We start from the raw sequence: 17858 nt of genomic DNA, 5'->3' as shown, positions 1-17858 counted from the left end.
GGGCAGGGTCAGATGCCAATGTTGAGCAAAACAGCCCTCAAAAGCTAATGTGGCACCAGATTTGGAGGCAGGCGAGACCTAGGTTTGGGTATCTTAGCTGTGTGACTGGGAGCCTCAGTTTCTTTGTTTGTCAAACTGGGCTACTAATGAACACTTGCACTACCCATTCCACAAACAGTCCTTAGAGGGTGAAAGAGACTTTGGCCAGAGGCCCATATCTCTGTGCCGAGTCAGTGGTGAGTCTGTATCCATCATGAGTACAGGTGTAACCCTGTTGGTGCTTCAGTGACTGAATGAGCTCCAAGACTCGAACAAGGAAGAGGAGGGAACTGCCTGGCAGTCTCCTCTGGGCTCAGCAGTTCTCCTCAGCTGCCTCACCTGCCTGGCCTTTGTCCCTCCATTTAAGCCGTCTGGGAAGGCAGCAGTTATTACTATCCCTCGCAGCCCCGAGTGCAATGCCTCTTTTTCTTTTTTAACACATGGAGAAACGGAGGCTCTGAGAAAGAAAGCAACTCACCAGACATCGCATGGCTAGTGATAGGCCATAGGCCAAGCCCGAGGCCTGGGACTCAAGGCTCTGGGTCCCAGATTGGTAGTCCAGTCCATTTGCCAAGGCATTCTGGGCTCTTTTGCTGGCCAACCAAAGTAGGAGAGGCAGGAGGAGAAGAGCCCCCCTCCCCCCCGCAGGGGCAGAGTGGAAGTGGGGGCAGGAGGAAGAAAAGGGAAGGTGATGCAACAGACAGAATGGTGAGTCAGGCTTGGGGAAGGGAGGTTGCAGTGAAATTGGCTGTCTTTGTTGCCACCATGTGGCTGCTGACTGAGAGACAAGCTGTCCCTGGAGCAGCTCTCCTGGTGGCCTCCATGGCTCTGCTGCCCAGAGCTGGCAGTCCTGAGAGCCCATAAGGCCCCAACCCCATTGGAGAAGGGACCTGGCTGAGGGTTCCCAAAGAGCCATGGCTCCTGCCTCCCCCTCCCTCCAGGTGTCCTCCAGGGCCTGCTGGGGGCTGCCACTCTGGGGATGTGGGTCTTGCTTACAGTTTCTCAGCACCTGCAAGAGCACAAAGAATGCACTGGGCATCACAAGAGGGAAACAGTCAAAGAAAGGCCCATAGACTGAGCCCCCAGAAAGGCCAAGACCCAACCAAGGGCCACACAAGGCCTCAAGTCAGCCAGTGGGCTAGAGAACGATGAGAAGATGCAAGGACATGCAGCCTACAGGCATCTAGGAAGTGGCTGTTCTGGCCATTGCCAAGGGAAGCTGTAAATGCTGGCACTGTCCCTCCCTCTGGGCAGGCAGGCTAGGGGCCTGCTCTGTCTGCAGGTCAGAACCTGAGCCCCAGAGCTGGAGCCGAGGGACCTTGGAGAGTGGAGGAAGAGAAGGGATCCCTCGGCACCAGGGGTCAGAAGCAATGGGCCAAGTGGCAGAGGCACAGATTAGGACCTTGCGCACCTATGGACTCGCTCCCAGATACCCAAACTCTCAGGGCCTCAATGGCCTCACTTCCCAAGACCTGGCACCGTTCTTTTCCCTCACCATGAACTCCATTCTCGACTTCTCAGGATGACAGCCATCCTCTGGCTACACTCTCCTCTCTTCCCCAGCTAGACTTCTTGGTGAAGCAACTCAGCTTGACTGTCCTCTCCTCTGGAATCTCTTGCCCCCTCGGCTTATTGCTGACCATGCCTTGCCAAGCTCCATCTACCATGTTTGGTCCTCATCATGAGTGGAGCGGAAGAATCACCAAACTGCTGACTGGACCCTCTACAAAGATGTCACCTGATCTCAGCCCCTTAAGGCATCTTGTCCCGAATCATCTGGTCTTCGAAGCAGCACTTCCAAAGCTCCTTAGAGCCTCTCACGACCCTTCCTCCCCTCACTCTCAAACTGAGAACCCTTCTCCTCCTCCTCTCCCATCACTCAGGTATCTTCTTGTATTGCTTCCTCCTCCACTCCTATCCTGGAAGAAAGAGCACCCCATGCTGCTGCCAAAGCCAAGGCCAAAGCCAAATCCTCCCCATGGATCCTCAAGTCCCTGCCCCCCCTCCCCTCCAGCACACTGCCCCCTTTTCTCACCTTGGCTCTCTGATCTACAATCTCTCCCTAAATACTCACCTTCTATAGGAAGCCTTCCCCAACCCCTCTTAATTATCTGGTCTTCCTCTGTTAATTATTTCTTATTATCTCTTTTGATCTCATCAACTCCCAGAGGGTTCAACGGTCATTTCCAGGCAGGTGATTCCTAGATTTATATACATCTGTCCTAATCTCTCTCTTGAATTCCAGTCTTACATCACCCACTCACTGCCTTTTGGACATTTCAGCTTAGATGTCCTACAGCACCTCAGATTCCACACAACTTTTGGCCTTTCCCCAAATCCTCCCTCCTTCCTAACATCCTTCTTACCATCAAGAGGCCCCTGAGCTCACCACTGCACTATCATTCTTGAGTCCCCACTCTACCCCTCGCCCCAGCCGATCTGCTGCGAAGGCCTGGTGACTTTACCTTCATCCCAACTCTCAGATACACTGCCTTCTTTCCTCTGACACTGCCGCCCCCTGGTGCAGGCCCTCAGCACCTGCTGGTTAAACATGCTGCCATAAGTCTCTCCCACACTAGCTATGACCATGTCACCCCCGACTTGGTTCACTCGGGTGGCTCCTCCAGGATCACCTCCAGGATCAAATAAAGTCCTCCATTTGGCATTTAAAGTTCTATGAGTCTGTCCCTTCCTCCTCCCTTTGGAGTGTTATATTTTACTCTCTTCCATGGACTGACTCTATAAGCTAACCACACTGGCCTTCTGCAGTGCCTTGAACATGACATCCCATCTTCCATCTCCATGCCTTTGCACTGGCTGTGTCCCAGGCCTGGAATGCTCTTCCTTCTCCCCTCTGCCTCTCATTTTCCTTGGCTTCCTTCAAGACTCATCTCAAGTCCTGCCTTGTTCAGGAGGCCTTTTCTGGAATCCCCTTCTTGACTCTATATCTCGTTTTGTTGTTTCCCAAGTTAGACTGAGAACTCCTCAAAGGCACAGATTGTTTTTCCCTTTCGGTACCTCCTCAGCACTTAGCACAGTACCCATGAAATCTCCCACAAATGCTTGTTGAATGACTAAAGCTTGATTTCAGGAGAAATTTTCTATCAATGAGAGCTATGCCAAGGTAGAGCAGACAGCCTGGGGTGCCCCCTGGGGTGCCCCTTCTCTGGGAGCCTCAAGGAGGATCTGAGTGGTCTGTGATATGATCAGATGTGGCCTCAGAAATTCTTGCCAACTGGAGGACTCTTCAGGGCTGATGGTTTGGCAATCCTCCCCTACCCCAGCAGGTCTGAGGTCCTGGGAATCCCCCCTAGCTCTCCTTCCCCTCTCCTATCCCCTTCTTCTTCCACACTGAGGCTTCTGGAACTGACTACCTTACCTAAGTGAAACTGTCTGGAGACATTTCCACAGGTCTGCATGACCTCAGGGCTGTTCCAGCCTAGGGGGTATAAAGCGCAGCCAGCACCAATCAGCAGACCTAGACAAAAACATACATAGTGGATTATGGGTTAAGAAGCCCCAGCCCCAGCCCCAGCCCACCTCCCCCTGATTATTTCCAGCCACAGTGTCTTTTCCTTTTTTGGAACTTCCATAGTCTCTGTCATGTGTACCATGAAAATAGCCAAGGTGGTGATCTAAATAGAGCCCAAGGAGTAACGTAGGCCACTGAAAAAGGGAGCAGCTAGTTAGCAAGAACTGCCAGACCTCTACCTCCATAGGAGACCAGCTTTGTCACCTGAAGGTGGCCCCTGGTTCAGATGGCAAGGAGACCGGGGGAGCCCCGGGAGGCATCCACTCAGGCCAGTGTTCTCACTGAGAACACTGGTCTCCCGTCTTCCATCATCGCCAAGGACTGCTGGGACTTAGCGGCAAGCTTGGCTTCTCAGGGCTCTTCTGGGGAGTAAGGCACATGCTTGCCTGGCCCAGGGAGCTCTCTGCTGCTTAGACAACCTGGTGAAGCCTCAAGAAAGGGAGGCCCAGGCCTCTTCAGGTCCCCTCTCTTTCTTGAGGAAGCTCCGCAATCATTTCTGCATGGAAAAGCCTACTCTCTATTTAGACTGCCCCTTCCATGAGAGGATCTCAAAGCACCTTCCAAACTGTACTGGCATGTATGTGAGTTGGCAGCTGAGTACCGAATAAGGGCACGGAAACCAGGTAGAAGCTTCAGTAGGACTAAGCATCCGGCATCAGGGAGGACTCCCTGATGGGAATGCAACAGTTAGTGAACAAGGGAAATGGTGGCGTCTCCTTCATGGGACAGCTTTAAAAATAAATGAGATCCTCTCCTGTGGACAATCACTTCCTTGTTATATTGCCTGGAGGATTGGTGGTAGCTCAGAGAGTAACACTTCTGCTTCTGTCTGGTGAGAACAAGATCCCGATAACTCTGTGAGGTAGGCAGTACAAGCATTAGTATGCCCACTTGACAGATGAGAAAACTGAGGCTCAGAGTGGAGCAGTCACTTGCTTGTGGTCACAGAGCTACCAAGTGTCAGAGGCAGGATCCAAACTCGGCTCTCCTGACTCCTGAGGCTAAAGCATTTCTGACTCCATTATGCTACCTTCTCTTTCAAGAAGGGGGTTGTGGTTCACCCACTGTGAGCATCGGAGGCTCCGGGCCAGGCTCCTCTGCCCAGCGCCCAGCGCCCATGCCTACTGTCATCCCAAAGAGCCACTCAAATGGACCAGAAGCCACAGAAAATAAAAGCTGCCTTCTGGCCCAGGCCCCATGCCCAGCTTCTCAGGGAACACAGACGCTGAGTTGAAGGCTAGAAGAGACCACAGAAGCCTGGCCAAGGACTTGTTCAAGGTCCCCCAGTACATGAGTGGTAGAGCCCCAGGTCCCTTCCAGGGCAGGGTTCAGTGGCCAAAATCTTAAGAGAAAACAGTAACACTGAGGTTGGTTCTACCCTGTGCCCCTCTCCCTAGCTTCTCTTTCCCTCTGTGCCCTAGATGAGGCACCTTAAACGGACGCATTGGAGGTGCCCAGCTTGAAACAAAGGTAGTTTGGTGGGAGGGAGGCATCATGTCCCTTGTCTCCGTTCAGGGGAAGGAAGCCATCGGGTGGGAGAAGGCTAGAATAAACATGCATTTCCACCCAGCCATCTGCCATGTAACTTACAACTAAGCCCATTATGTTTTCTCAAAGGGAGAGACCACGGCTTCCATGCACATTTAAAAAATCAAATGAAGTTCGTGGTCAATTGCGTGCAAGTGTGTTGGGAATTCATAGCATCCCACACACTTCTTGGAGAGGCTGGAGAACTGGCATCAGGAAGCCACAGGCCACATCTGTGCCAGGCCACTGCCACTGTGGGCAGAAGGACATGAAGGGGAAAGAACAGGGTGGCCAGGGAGTCGGGCTGATTCCTCACTCTGGCCCACTCCCTTTGGGCAATCTTGGCCAAAGGATTCTATGTTTCCTGGGCTTTCGTTTCAAAGCAAAGCTTACACATAAAACTAGCCAGACTGTAGGATCCCAGGTGCTAGTGTTGAAGGGACCTTGGAAACCGACTCATTATACAGAGGAGGAAACTGAGAGCGATTATGCGACTTGCCCAATGTCAAATGCACAGGGCGGGATTCGAACCCAGAGCCTCTGCTTCAAAATCTAGGGTTCTTTCTCCTTTACCATGAGTGTAGTAAGGATAAAGGAAGTAGTAATGCCTGTTGGGACCATGGAGGTTTTCAGAGAAGATGAGGAGATGCATTGCTAGCAAGACTTCACTCTGTTCTGAGGAGTCCAGGCACATAGTTCCCAATGTCTGAGATTTCATTCAATGTAATTCAGCAAACATTTATTAAGCTCTTACTATGTGCCAGGCACAGCTCTAACTACTGGGGGAGTGAGCAAAGGTCAAAATGCCAAAAATCAAAAGGTCTTCACCTTTCAGGATCTTACATTTTATCACAGGAGATACCATGCACACGTAAATCTAGACAAAGTATATACCAAGCTCTTTGGGGAGGAGAGCCCTACCAACTGAGAGATTCAGAAAAGGACTCATGCACATAGATGATACCTGAACCAAGCCTTGAAGGAAGCCAGGGATTGTATGGGGCAGAAGTGAGGAGAGGTGGGGAGGAGGAGGGCATGTCAGGCATGGGAAACAGCATGGATAAAGGCACAGAGAAAAGAGATGAATGGCATATGCAGGAAACAGGAGTGTAGGTTAGCTGGAACTTAATGTTTGTGAAGGTGGGTAATGGGAAATAGGTCAGGAAAGTTTTCTATGGAGGGGCAGGACCCATTGGAGCTTGTCAAGAAGCAGGTGACACGTTCAGAACTGTACTTGAGGAACACCATCTTGTTAGCTGAGTGGAGGAAAGGAGACCAATCAAGAGACAAGTGTGATAGTCCTAGTAAGTGGGGCTGGGGTAGTGAATTTGAGTGGTAGCTGTGTGAGTGGAGAGGAAGGCATGCATGTGAGAGATAGTGGAGGAGTAGAATGACCCTATTTGACAACTTTTTGGATTTAGGAGCCATGGATTTTGGAAGGAGGAGGCAGAATCAAGATTGACTCTAAGGCTGCGAGCTTGGGAGGCCAGAGAGATGGTGGGCCCCATCCCACAGAAACAAGGAAGTGAGGTAGGGAGGCTTGGGAGCAAGATAATGAGTTCTGTTTAAGGCTTGTTGTTTGAGCTGTTTATGGGACTTCCAGCTGGAGGTGTCCAAGAGGCAGTGATACCTGCCTGGGCCTTAGGAAACAGACCAGAGCTGGCAGTCTGCGTGCGAAGATGACTGTTAAAACCTTGGGAACTGTTAGATTGCCAAGGGAGAAAGCACAAAAGATTGGTGTCCTTGACAGAGACAAAAATAGGGATGTTTGGAATGATCTGGGCCCTGGGGAGGCTTACTATAGCCACACATGGAGCCAAGAGCCCAGAGAGCAAGGCTTGTCAGTAGACCAGAGGCTCATGGCTGGCTTCATGGATCCAAACAGGGGCCCCCAGCATGGCCAGAGTAGAGGCCTGGCAAGCCACCCCTCAGACTAGAGCCACATTCAGGATGCTTCTTAAGCCCTTTTACTTGTGGTAGGAGAGGGACAGTCCTTTACATCACCCAGGCCTGTGGCCCATTCGGAGGCAGAGAGCCTCAGGCCAGCCAGGCACTTTCACAGAATGTAGTTGAGCTGCATTTCCTGACCAGTTTAGCAATCCATTGCAGGGACTGGGGCCTGGAAGGACCTTGAGAAACCAGCTTAAATCTGTGCTCCAGAAAAAAACAGCAAGACTTCCCTGCGGAATGTTCCCATGTCTGTTCCCTGGGATTTGTCTTGACTTTGTAACAGCTGCTGGGGTAGCAGCCCTCAGCTGAGGCCCTGACCAGCTGCTCCCCTCTTCCTTATGGGAGGAGTGGATGGCGGCCATTGATCCGAAGTGTATTTGTTTCTCTCCTCCCCTCCCTCGTCACAGCCTGGAGCAGCTCCCTAAGGTGCTGCTCCATCCCACGAGCCCCTGCTGGAGCAGCAGGAGGGAGCCGTGGGGGTGGGGTCACCTTGTCTGGTCTGACTCTGGTCAGGAGCAGCTCATGACTCCTTCCTGTGTTTGGCTCCCACACCTCATCTCCGCGGTCAAGGGCTTGGCAGAGAGAGTGGAGACAGGGTCCTTAATGGATGTTCTCTCTAGCTTTCTCTCCGTGGTTTGGGGACCCGTAGAAATGAATCTTCCTTGGACGTAATTGGCTCCTTGGCTGATGTATTTTGGTTAATGCATAAGCTGCCGAGAAAGTGCAGGATCCAGGACAAAATCAATCTCCCTCAGCTGACCTGGGGGCTGGGGAAGCCCACCTTCTGTGTCTCTAGTGTCTTTCTTCCTTGGCACCCAATTGACATGCCTTTCCCTCCAGGAGCAAGCTGGCCTCTGGGGTTTGGGTGGCCAGCCTGTGTCTGGTACCCATATAGTCTTTCCCAAGTGACACCCTGGTGCACTGCTGTCCCAGGGAGTTCTGTCCCCCAGGGCAGTGCCACCCCCACATCTCAGTGAACCTTGTCGTGCCTAGGTGCATGCCTAGAAAAGGGGGATTTTATAAATGGGGAAGTTAAGGCACAGAGAAGAGAAAGCAAGTACCTCTTCCAAGGAGGCACCCAAGATGTAGGACCAGACCCCCAAGTCTTGGTTCTAAGAAACATGGAGAACCAGAAAGAGCCATGACCTCCATGGTCTCCCTTGTCCACTCCATCCTTCACATCACTGCCAAAATATGATCTGGCCATGTCACTCTCTCACTCTGCTAGCTTCCAGCTGGGATAAAGTACAAGTTCCCATGGCTAGCATTGGGAGCCCTTCTGAATGATCAAGGCTTTATTCACCTACCTGTGTAAATTTGGGTCAATACTTCCCCCTTTCTCACAGCAAGGCAGACCACCTTTCTCAGCCTCAGTTTCCTTATATTTGCATTACCTCTTTCCCAGGAACTGGGAAGAAAGTGCCCCAGCAATGTGGCTCATTAGGATGTGGGAAAGCTGGGGGTGGGGGGGGGGGGACTGGAATCTAGAAGAACTGTGTGATTCTGGCTAAGTCACTTCACTGCTCTCAGTCTCAGTTTTCTCATCTGTAAAATGGGGATAAATATAGAACGTAGCACCAGGGTTGTTATGAGGATCACATGAGATGATTGGAAAGTATTTTATAAACCTTCAAGTGCTAAATGGTAGCTATTGTATTATGACTATTGCCTGTACTTATCCCTTCCCCCTTCTGCCACCCTCAGCTCTAGAGCTGAGCCCTGGAGGAGACTAGGCATCCTCAGAGATGAGGCAGAAGTGAAGACCAATGCATTCTGGGCATGGAGGGCAGCCTGTGCAAAGGGAGCGGTGGATGGGAGAGGGAGGGCCCAGGATGAAGATCTCTCATTGGTCAGTTTGGCCGATGAGGATGAGGATGGTCATAGTGATGATGCTGAAAAGCTAGGTCTGGGCTTGTAAAGGTCATTCAAAGCCAAACAGAGTTGTTCCTTGAAGTAATAGGGAGCCACTGGAGTTTAAGCAGGGGAGCGATGTGGTAACACTTTAGCTTTAGGAAAGTGGGTCCTATTATTATCCCCAGAACAAGAGAACTGAGGTGAAAAGACTTGTCCAGGCTCCCAGGGCAGCCCTCTCCCCAACTCTTCCTTTGGGTAGCCCTGGCCCTTCTCCAGCCAAGGTCGTTCCCAGGGCCACAGCCAAGTATGCAAAGCATGGGAAAGAGTCCCCCAGGTTTCATATGATTCACATGGGGCTTCCTGGGCCTCTATTCTCAGACTAGTACAGCTGGATGGGAGGAGGTTCCTCTGAAGCCTGTGACTGCACACCTCTCCTTTCTGTTCTTTTCCACCCTCTTGCCTTTGGCTATGGCCAGGGCCACATAGCCAGGGGCATGTGGCCAGAGCCCCTGGAGTAGATGAGGAACCCAAGTGAAGCAGGAGATGACAGGATTCCCAAGTTCATAAACCCGAAGGAGCTAAGCCAAGGCCCTTATTTTACAGAGGGGGAAACTGAGACCCAGGCCCTAGGGAAGGCCCCAGAAAACCTGTGCAGGCCCAGTAGTGGCCCCAGAACGGGATGAGTCGTCCAAGGAAGTGCAGCAATGGCATCGCTAACAGACATTTACGTAAGTAAGTTTGCAGAGCCCGTGAACTTTTGTCTCTCTCTCACAGTCTCCTAGTGAGCCTGTCAGGCAGGTACAAGATTACTGTCTTCCTCACTTGACCAATGAGGAAGGGGAGGCGCAGACTCCAGCCTGGAGACTGGAGGTTGGACTCCGGCCCATGGCAGCTTCCTGAACAAGTTCAGCACTAATCTCTCTAGCAGTCTTTCTCTCTCTCAAGAGGCCTCGGATGGCTGGAGCAGACTGGAAGGCCCCTCCCTGTCCCCCTCATTTCTCCCCTGCTAGGTTGACATGATGCCTACAGTTCTACCATTGCAGAGTCATATGTTGGGTTGCAGGGATTCTGGGAGGGACAGGGGCCTACCTGAGCACAGGCCTGCAAGTGAGTACCTACAACTAAGTATCTTCAGGGAAGCAGCAGATAGAGGAGGAGAGGAGCCCGAGGGAGCAGCGGTAACAATGCCTCCATTAACCCGGGCCATCTTCCTCATCCTGCTGAGCCACAGGTGAGATATGAACCTTGATGTTGGCAGCCCATCGCCAGCCCACCCACTCCTGGGCACCCAGCCTTACCTCCCACGAACTGAGCCGCTCCCATGCATCGGCCCATGATCCTGGAGATCAGCTCATCCATGCAGCAGCCTAGGATGGCCCCCAGTGCCACCAGGAGCAGCAGGGCACAGCCTGTGCCCATCACCACAGTGCACATCTGCCAGGCCAGGCTGGGGATGGCATAGAAGTTGGCATAGCGGCCACACTCTTCCACCATCACCAGACTGCGCCCTTCGCCCCGGACGGGGTAGTTACAGCGCCGGAACATGCTGAAGGACACTGGCTTCCCAAGCTGGAAGCCAAAGAGCCAGTAGGGCAGGAAGTAGCTGGTGGTGCTGGCCACAGCGGTGAGTAGCGACAGCACAGCCCAGAGGATGCCAACTGGGGTCAGACTGCCCTTCATTCTTTCACGAACCCCGCCTGCCTGCTGAAGCCTGAGGGGGAGGCTGGTGCTGATGGCAAACCAGGATCCACTTGGCCTCCTCTGCTGGAGTAGAATTCTGATGGTCTCAGGCTGGAGGCTTTTTGGGGCTTCCTCTCCTGTGGCTGCTGTGGCTGGTCTATTTCTTACTGGTGCTGCGATGGGAGAGGTACAGAACTACATTAATAGCTGCCTCGTCCGCCAGCTCAAATCCAGGGTATGCGTGGGGCCAGGCAGACTTTTCATTGGCTCAGTCCATCCTAAAGCCTCCCATAGTCCAGCTGCAAGCCCCCTTTCCAGGCTGGTGGCACATTCCACCCCCCACCCTTGGCCCACTCACTCTCTGTTCCAGCCAGACACCTGATCTGCCCCCTCTGTGGCTGTCCCACATGCCTATGATTATTACCTCTGGCTCCTCCAATCCCTTGGTTCTTCAAAACTTGACTCAGCCACCCCCTCCCCTACAAGGCCTCTCTCCCTGCCCCCCACCCCATCAACATTACTTGCATTTATTCTCTATACTAATATATGTGTGTGTACGTGTGTGTGTGTGTGTGTGTGTGTGTGTGTGTGTGTATGTATAGAGCAGATGACCTTGGAAGCTCCCTTCCAAGCTCATGATTCAGTGAAGTTCTTCTAATGATGCCCATCTCTGGGTATATATGTGCATGCATACACATATAAATGGCTCTATATATGCACATATATGCATACATATTCCTGTATTTATGAATATATGTCTTTAACATATTTTATATATGTATTTTCTGTATCCATATCTATATCTTTAATCACTGAAATAAATGGCTCTACCAGCTTGCACCTGCACTTAGACTCCTGGGACAGCCAGTATTTGCTTCTCCGTGCCCCCTGGCATGGCACCTCCGAAGGCAGGGAAATGTCTCACTTTGGTCAGTTTCTGTTTTCCTTGACACACAGTGCCTGGCATACATCCAGTGCTTAATAGATGCTTGAACTGAACTGAATGGAGAGGAGGGTCATGTGGCTGCTTCCTGCCAGACTCCTCAGGGCTTGAGAGGATGGGACTGGCAAGGCCCGGAAGGAGGGTGCTGATGGTCACTACTGGTGGGGGGAGCACCTACCTCCCCAGCAGGTTCTGTCCTCAGGCCCCTCGTGTGTCGAAGGGACAGAAGAAGCATTTATTAAGCACCTACTATGTGCCAGGCAGGCACTGTGCTAAGCATTTTACAAATATTATCTTATTTGATGTTCATGACTACCCTGGCATAGAGGTCCTACCATTTCATAGGTAAGGAAACTGAGGCTGAGGGTTGCCTCTCTAAAAGTAATACTAAGAATTGTCATTTCTACCTCACTTGGGCCTCCCAACAACCTCATGAGGTAAATAATGTGGGGATCATTATTCCCATTTTACAAATGAGGAAACTGAGGCTCAGAGAAGGAAAGTGACTTGTTCGTGACCATACAGCTAGTAAACTTGAGGTAAGATGTGAATCTGGGGCCTTGTGAGGTTAACACCAAGGGGATGACAGAGCAGAGGGCAAGGGGCTGACTTGTGTGTGGGTGGCTCCTTAGCCAAGAAGGAAGTACTGGGGGAGGGAATCATAAAAATAATAGCCAGGTTCTGTCCTTCTGGGGCTAGAGGGAAGGAGTGGGGGGAGGGGGGCAGAGACAACAGAGACATTGAGAGTTGGGGTGGGGGGTGCCAAGGCCCAGCATCTTCTCTGTCTACAGAGATGGGCGTCACTCAGTCATGGGCCTGGAAGGGACCTTGGCAGGTCATCAACTCTGTTCTCCTGCTTCTGCCCCCGAAGCAGGCACCAATCTTTAAAGGGCCTTGAACCACCTGTGCTGCTGTTAATAACAGTCTCTGTCCATGGCCTCTCTCACTACAACTAATGCTCATCCCTTCTCTTTGGGTGCTTATCAGAAAGGACCAACAGCTGGTCTCTGTGTGTTTCTAGAGTCTCCAGTCCCACATCAGACACCCCATAGCTCGTAAGTAGATCAAACTCCACATATCCCCCAACATCCATCATCTGCCCCTGCCACCCCCATTTCCCTGCTGGTTTCTGCTGAGGGGGGCATCAACTCATTTCTCCTTCCCTCTTCCTCAAACGCCATCACCAATCAGGTGCCAGGGCCTGTGACTTTTGCCTTTCCATGCCTCACCTTATGGTCAGTCCTGTTCTCTCCACTCCCTCAGACCCCATCCTTGCGCGGGCCTCTGCCCCCTCTGGCCTGGATTATTGGAAATGGTCTCTGCCTCCAGACTTCCTTCTCCAAGGCATTCTCCATCACAGCTGCCAACAACCTTTTTCTAAGACACAGATCTAACCCTGCAGAAAATGCCTCCATGGCTCCCAGTTACCTTTATGTCCAAATGCCTGAGGTTGGCACTGAAGGACTCCCCAATCTGGGCTCTGCAGTTTGTACCTAAACTAGCATCTCTGCTGTTAGCTGAGCCCAGCATTCTGGCTCCTGGCTCTGTCTCTGCACAGGAGGATGCCCTCCCTCCTCTCTTCAGCCTAGCAGAATTCTTAGCTTCCTTCAAGACCTAGCTCACCATGCTACCTCCTCTGTGAAACCTTCCTGATTCCCCCATGTATGAATGTTTCCTCCCTTCCCTGGTCACCTTATAGGCACTGTGTTCAGGGAGGGCACACGCTTTGTGTTTTTTTCTTTTTTGGCTTTTGTGTTGCCGGACCCTAACACAGGCTCTTGCATGCTCTATGCTGAAATTCCAGAATCTCAGGGGTAGAAATCAGCTGCCATCTAGGTTGATCCACCACACTGAAACAACAGTCCTGTCCACAATATCCTCTGCTAGAGATTGTCTGCTGTCTGACCAGAGGACTCTGTCCATACCTTCTGATGCAGCCCAGACCACTTGGGACAGCACACACTGTTAGGAAGCTGTCCTGCTATCCAGCCAAAGTCTGTCTCTGGCACAACCCTCCTTTCCTCTACTCCCACAACTCACGTGACCTGCCCAATCCTTCAACCAATCACAGAGCATAGACTCAGAACCTTTCCCCATCCTGTTTGCCCCCTTCAGTGCACTCTTTATGTCCTTCCTAAACTGTGGTGCCCAGAATTGATCACCATGTTGAAGAGTGGACTGACCAGGGTGGAAGACAGAATGAGACATCACCTCCTTATTCCTGGACACTCTTTAATACAGTCCAAGATCAAATGATTTAAGAAGTCAGGGAATGGAGGCTTCCCAATCTCACTGTTGTCTCACAGAGCTTGTAGTCCATTCAAAGCCCCAGATCCTTTTCAGAAAAACCACCATCTTACATTGCTTCTTCTAGCTTGTACACAAGGCCTCCCCCACCCCAATTAGTACCCCCTCCTTCTTGTAATAACTTGGGACTACTTTGCATTTTTTGTCCAGTACAACAAAGAGTATTGGAGCCTCCAGTAGAATATAAACTGTTTGAGAAGAGGCAGGGCCTTTTTTAGCTTTGGTTTCTCCAGGGCCTTGCACAGAGTAAGTACTTCATAATGTCTGCTGCTGTGTGGTCCTGTCATGTACTAGCTGTGGGAATCTGGCTAAGTCACTTTCTCTCTCCTGGTCTCAGTTTTCCTTTTTGTTAAATGAGGGAGTGCCTGCCCAGTTCTGACCCTCTGCAAATCCCCGGCTGGGGCCACATCCCCCAATTCTGTAGGCAGCTTCATTTGTTCCACCAGTCCTGAGTGGATGGTCACTGGGCTGCCCTTTTTCCATGCCAACCACAGTCCCATCAAAGATACTATCCACCATTGGTGACCTTTCACCATTGCTGGAACAGGGGAGACAGACAAAAGGGAGAGAGCCAGCTGTGGTAGGGGACACCAGGCTTAGGGCTGGGAACCTGGGCTCAGGCAGGGAAGCCCTCAAGAGATTCCATAACTCTGGACTGCAGGGGCAGTGATCCAAGGAGGAGCAAGAGGGGTGGAAGAGGGAAGAGGAGGCTACAGTGGAGATGATTTGTAGTTACACCATAGAAATGGGGATGTGAGATGAAGGGGAAGGTCTGGGTGGGAGCCAAGGAGTCATAACTTTGCCACATTGGTTATAGGATCTTAGATCAAGAGCTGAAAGGGACCAACCCCCTCGTTTTATAGGGAAGGAAACTGAGACTCAAAGAAATGAAATGACTGCTTCAAGGTCACACAATTAGCAGGTGGCATAACTGGAAATTGAACTCAGGGTTCTTTCCTCAATAGCATGTTGTGCCACCTAGTTTCCAGGTGATGTCCAAGTCTCCACAATGTGATGAAGAGGCAGGAGGAGATTGATTGGCTGGAGAGAGCTCTCAAGGGGAGAGATCTCCATGAAAGTTATCTGCTTCTAAAGGGCATATGCCAGTGGCATCTTGGATATTTGGTGGGCAGAGCTAGGAAGTCCTCTGGAGAAAAACAGGAAAGAGTAGTGCCTTGGAAATCCCTCCCAGACAGCTTTGCAGAGAAGACAGGCATGGCTGTCTACATCCAGAACAGCACATAGCTGGAGGACGAGAAGGGAGAAGAGGCCTCTACTCCTGACAGTGCAAATTGGCTAAGCCAGGCCTCAGTGTACCCATCTGAGAAAGGAAACTTACTTCTCGGTCACTTCCTAGGATAAGACAAGGAGAGGAATAACAGCCTACAATCGGGTCAAGGCTGGCTCTTCCTTTCTGGTGCCACCTCCCCTTGTTCTTGGGAGGACCAGATGAGATAACATTCATAAAGTGCTCAGCAGAGAGCCTGGCGCATAGTAGGTCCCATCTAAATGTTAGCTATTGTTAGAATCCATGTCTCCTAACTCCTCGTACTGAGTTGTCTCCATTTCACCATCCCACCTTCCCAGACTTGAATGTGGCAACTTTGTGAGCAGCCTGAAGTCATGTACTTTTACTGATGCCCAGTGCGGACTGTCCCATATTAAAAGACTCCTGGGGGAAGGAAGATATTATCTCGGAGTAGGCTGGCTCCCTGCGAAGCCTCATCCCACACCATGGAAGTGACCTTGAGATTGAGAAGGCTGAGCCCACACAGGAAGATTGCCCTCATGTGAAAGCCTGAGTCCTCCAATCTTCCAAGGTTGGGGAGGTACCTCACCCAAGTCTAAGCTCCTGACTCTTGCATGGGTACACGTAGTGAAACATGAATCTGGGAGTTTAGATAGAGCTAAAGAAAGTTCTTCTTGGCCCAAGAAATGGCCCAGGTTTGAAAGGGATTAATACCATGCCAAAGTGGTGTGTTCATCTGAGAAGAAGCAGTCTTTGCTATGGAACTAGAGAGGCTTTGTACAGCATTGCCTGTGGACCTGGAAGTAGGGAGATTCAAATCTCACCTCTAATACTTGCTCCCACAGTGACCCCAGGCAAGTCATCTCACCTCTCTGAGACTCAGTTTTCCATCTGGAAAATGGGGATAATATTAGCACCAATCTCATAGAGTTGTGGTGAGGCTCAAATGACAAAATATATAGAAAACACCCTCTACAGAGATGCCAGCTATTTTTCTATGGTAGCCCAGTCTCCGCCATTTTACCAGCTGAGGCTCAGAGAAGGAAAGAGATCAGCCCGGGCCATGCAGCGAATGAAAACTGGAACTAGGACTTGGACTCAGTGCCCCCCCCTCCCCCCCCCCCCCCCCCCCGGCTCTGATAAAATGATTTTCTTCTTGAGTCTCACAACAACCCGGGTGGTCAAAAGGGGCCTGCACACCAACTACCCAAGCTCCTTCCCTGGTACCTCAGCCCTCTGCCCCTGGGCACCACACACCTGGGGCCTCCTGGACACACCAATCCCACCACCACCAAATGCCTAGTCTATTTGCATTTCATCTGTACCAATGACAAGGCCACTTCCCTACAGACCCAGAGGGGTGCAACTCCCTCCCTGCACCCAGTTTCCAAGTCTCCTTCCCATTCGAGTTCCCCCCTCCTTCCAAATGCTTCCCTGGCTCAATTGAATTATCTTGCTCTCTTCTAGGAGCTGGGTTGGGGGGGAGTGGTTTGAGGTGGGAAGATGTGGAAAAGGTAAAAGTCAGACAGTTCTTGCCCCTGCCCCTGCCCTCTCTGGTAGAAGGAAGATTGGGACCAGACGCTGGAGCCAATGAGAGAACATCAAAAGCAGATGGGTGGTAGGCAGGGTTAGGGTGGGGCAAATTTTCCCACCTCTAGAGCTGTTCAGAAGTGGAGTGGGCTGCCCCCCCTCTTTCCGGGGGCCTGGCAGCACCACCTGAGTGGAGCCCCCACATAGCGTCCTGAAAAACCAAAGCAGATCGCCACTAAATAGGTGCCTTCACCCTTCAGATTTTCAGGGCTGGATTTGGAGTCAAAGGGAGCGAGGACTCCCTTTCTGGGTCTCAGTTTCGTTGTCTGCCAAATGAGAAGTTTGAGCTAGAAAGCGTCTAAGGTCCCTTCCAGCTCTCTGTCTCTCATCTTAGAATCTCCTTGTCCCTCATCCCCTCACCACGCCCCCTCCCTCCCATCTCTCTCCCTTCCCTCTTTTGCACGAGAGACCCGGCAAAGAGTTTACCCTCGGACTTCTTTTTCCAACGGAGTCACAGGGCAAGGAGAGAGTGGAAGGGAAAAGGAGCCTGAGCCCGGGCCAGGGCAGGGTCTGGGCAGGGGCCAGCAGGGAGCCCGATGAGCCTCCAGGTGGGAGGCATGGAGGGCATGCTTCGGGTGCAGGAGAGGGGGTAGGAGGAGAGGAGAGGAGCCCTTGACCTTGGCCCCTGGGCGGGGGGGGGGGGGGGGGGGGGGGACGGCTGTCCTGGGACGCTTTCAGCTCCTTAGCCTCAGACAGCTTAGTTCCCTCTTACCCTGAAGGCAGACAGGCTCCGCGATTGGAGGGACGCCTTCAAAGCGAAGGCACTTGCCAGCCTCGGACTGCCGCCTGGGGTCGGCCTGCCTGGGGGTCCGTCTGGGGTCCGTCTGGGCTCTGGGAGCTCGGAGGCCAAGTTCTCCGGGCCGAGCTGGGCTGCGCTCCGCCACTGACCACGGGAGGGTGGGGGGGCAGGCTGCTCCTTCAGCTAAGAGGGAAGAGTCCGCCCACCTCCTGAGGGTCATTGACGCAGGCTCCTCCCGCCTCCTACCACGTCCGCCGGCCGGGGGCCCCCTGCCGCGCCCCCCCTTCTCTCCCCTCCCCCTCAACTCCAGGCCCTCTGCGGTCTGAAGCCCAAGCCGCTGTCTCGACAATAATGTCGAAGAAAGTCTTTCGATGTGGAGTCAGAAGGGATCATCACACCCATTTGACAGAAGAGGAAACTGAGGCCAAGAGAAGGGAAATGCCTTGCC

The 17858-nt window shown here is 52.1% G+C and overlaps 1 protein-coding gene across 2 annotated transcripts in view; it reads right to left on the bottom strand.

Annotated features, from left to right (window-relative positions):
* The window catches only part of LHFPL1 (LHFPL tetraspan subfamily member 1), a 29941-nt gene extending 12340 nt beyond the window's left edge, over positions 1-17601 (bottom strand). Inside the window, exons 1-3 of one of the 2 annotated variants that reach the window (XM_072626988.1) lie at positions 17384-17600; positions 10201-10755; positions 3419-3517 (exon numbers count right to left, since the gene is read on the bottom strand). In XM_072626988.1, the coding sequence (XP_072483089.1) occupies positions 3419-3517; positions 10201-10582 (481 nt within the window). In that variant the 5' untranslated portion in view covers positions 10583-10755; positions 17384-17600. Of the gene's footprint in view, positions 1-3418; positions 3518-10200; positions 10756-17383 lie in introns of both variants that reach the window. The other variant, XM_072626989.1, reaches the window with a different exon arrangement.
* Between the last annotated feature and the right edge of the window lie 257 nt (positions 17602-17858).

The sequence above is a fragment of the Notamacropus eugenii genome, chromosome X (assembly GCF_028372415.1).
Source record: "Notamacropus eugenii isolate mMacEug1 chromosome X, mMacEug1.pri_v2, whole genome shotgun sequence".
Classification (NCBI taxonomy): Eukaryota; Metazoa; Chordata; class Mammalia; order Diprotodontia; family Macropodidae; genus Notamacropus; species Notamacropus eugenii.
Note: the sequence above shows the minus strand (reverse complement) of the source record. Positions and strands in the feature narration are given on the sequence as shown.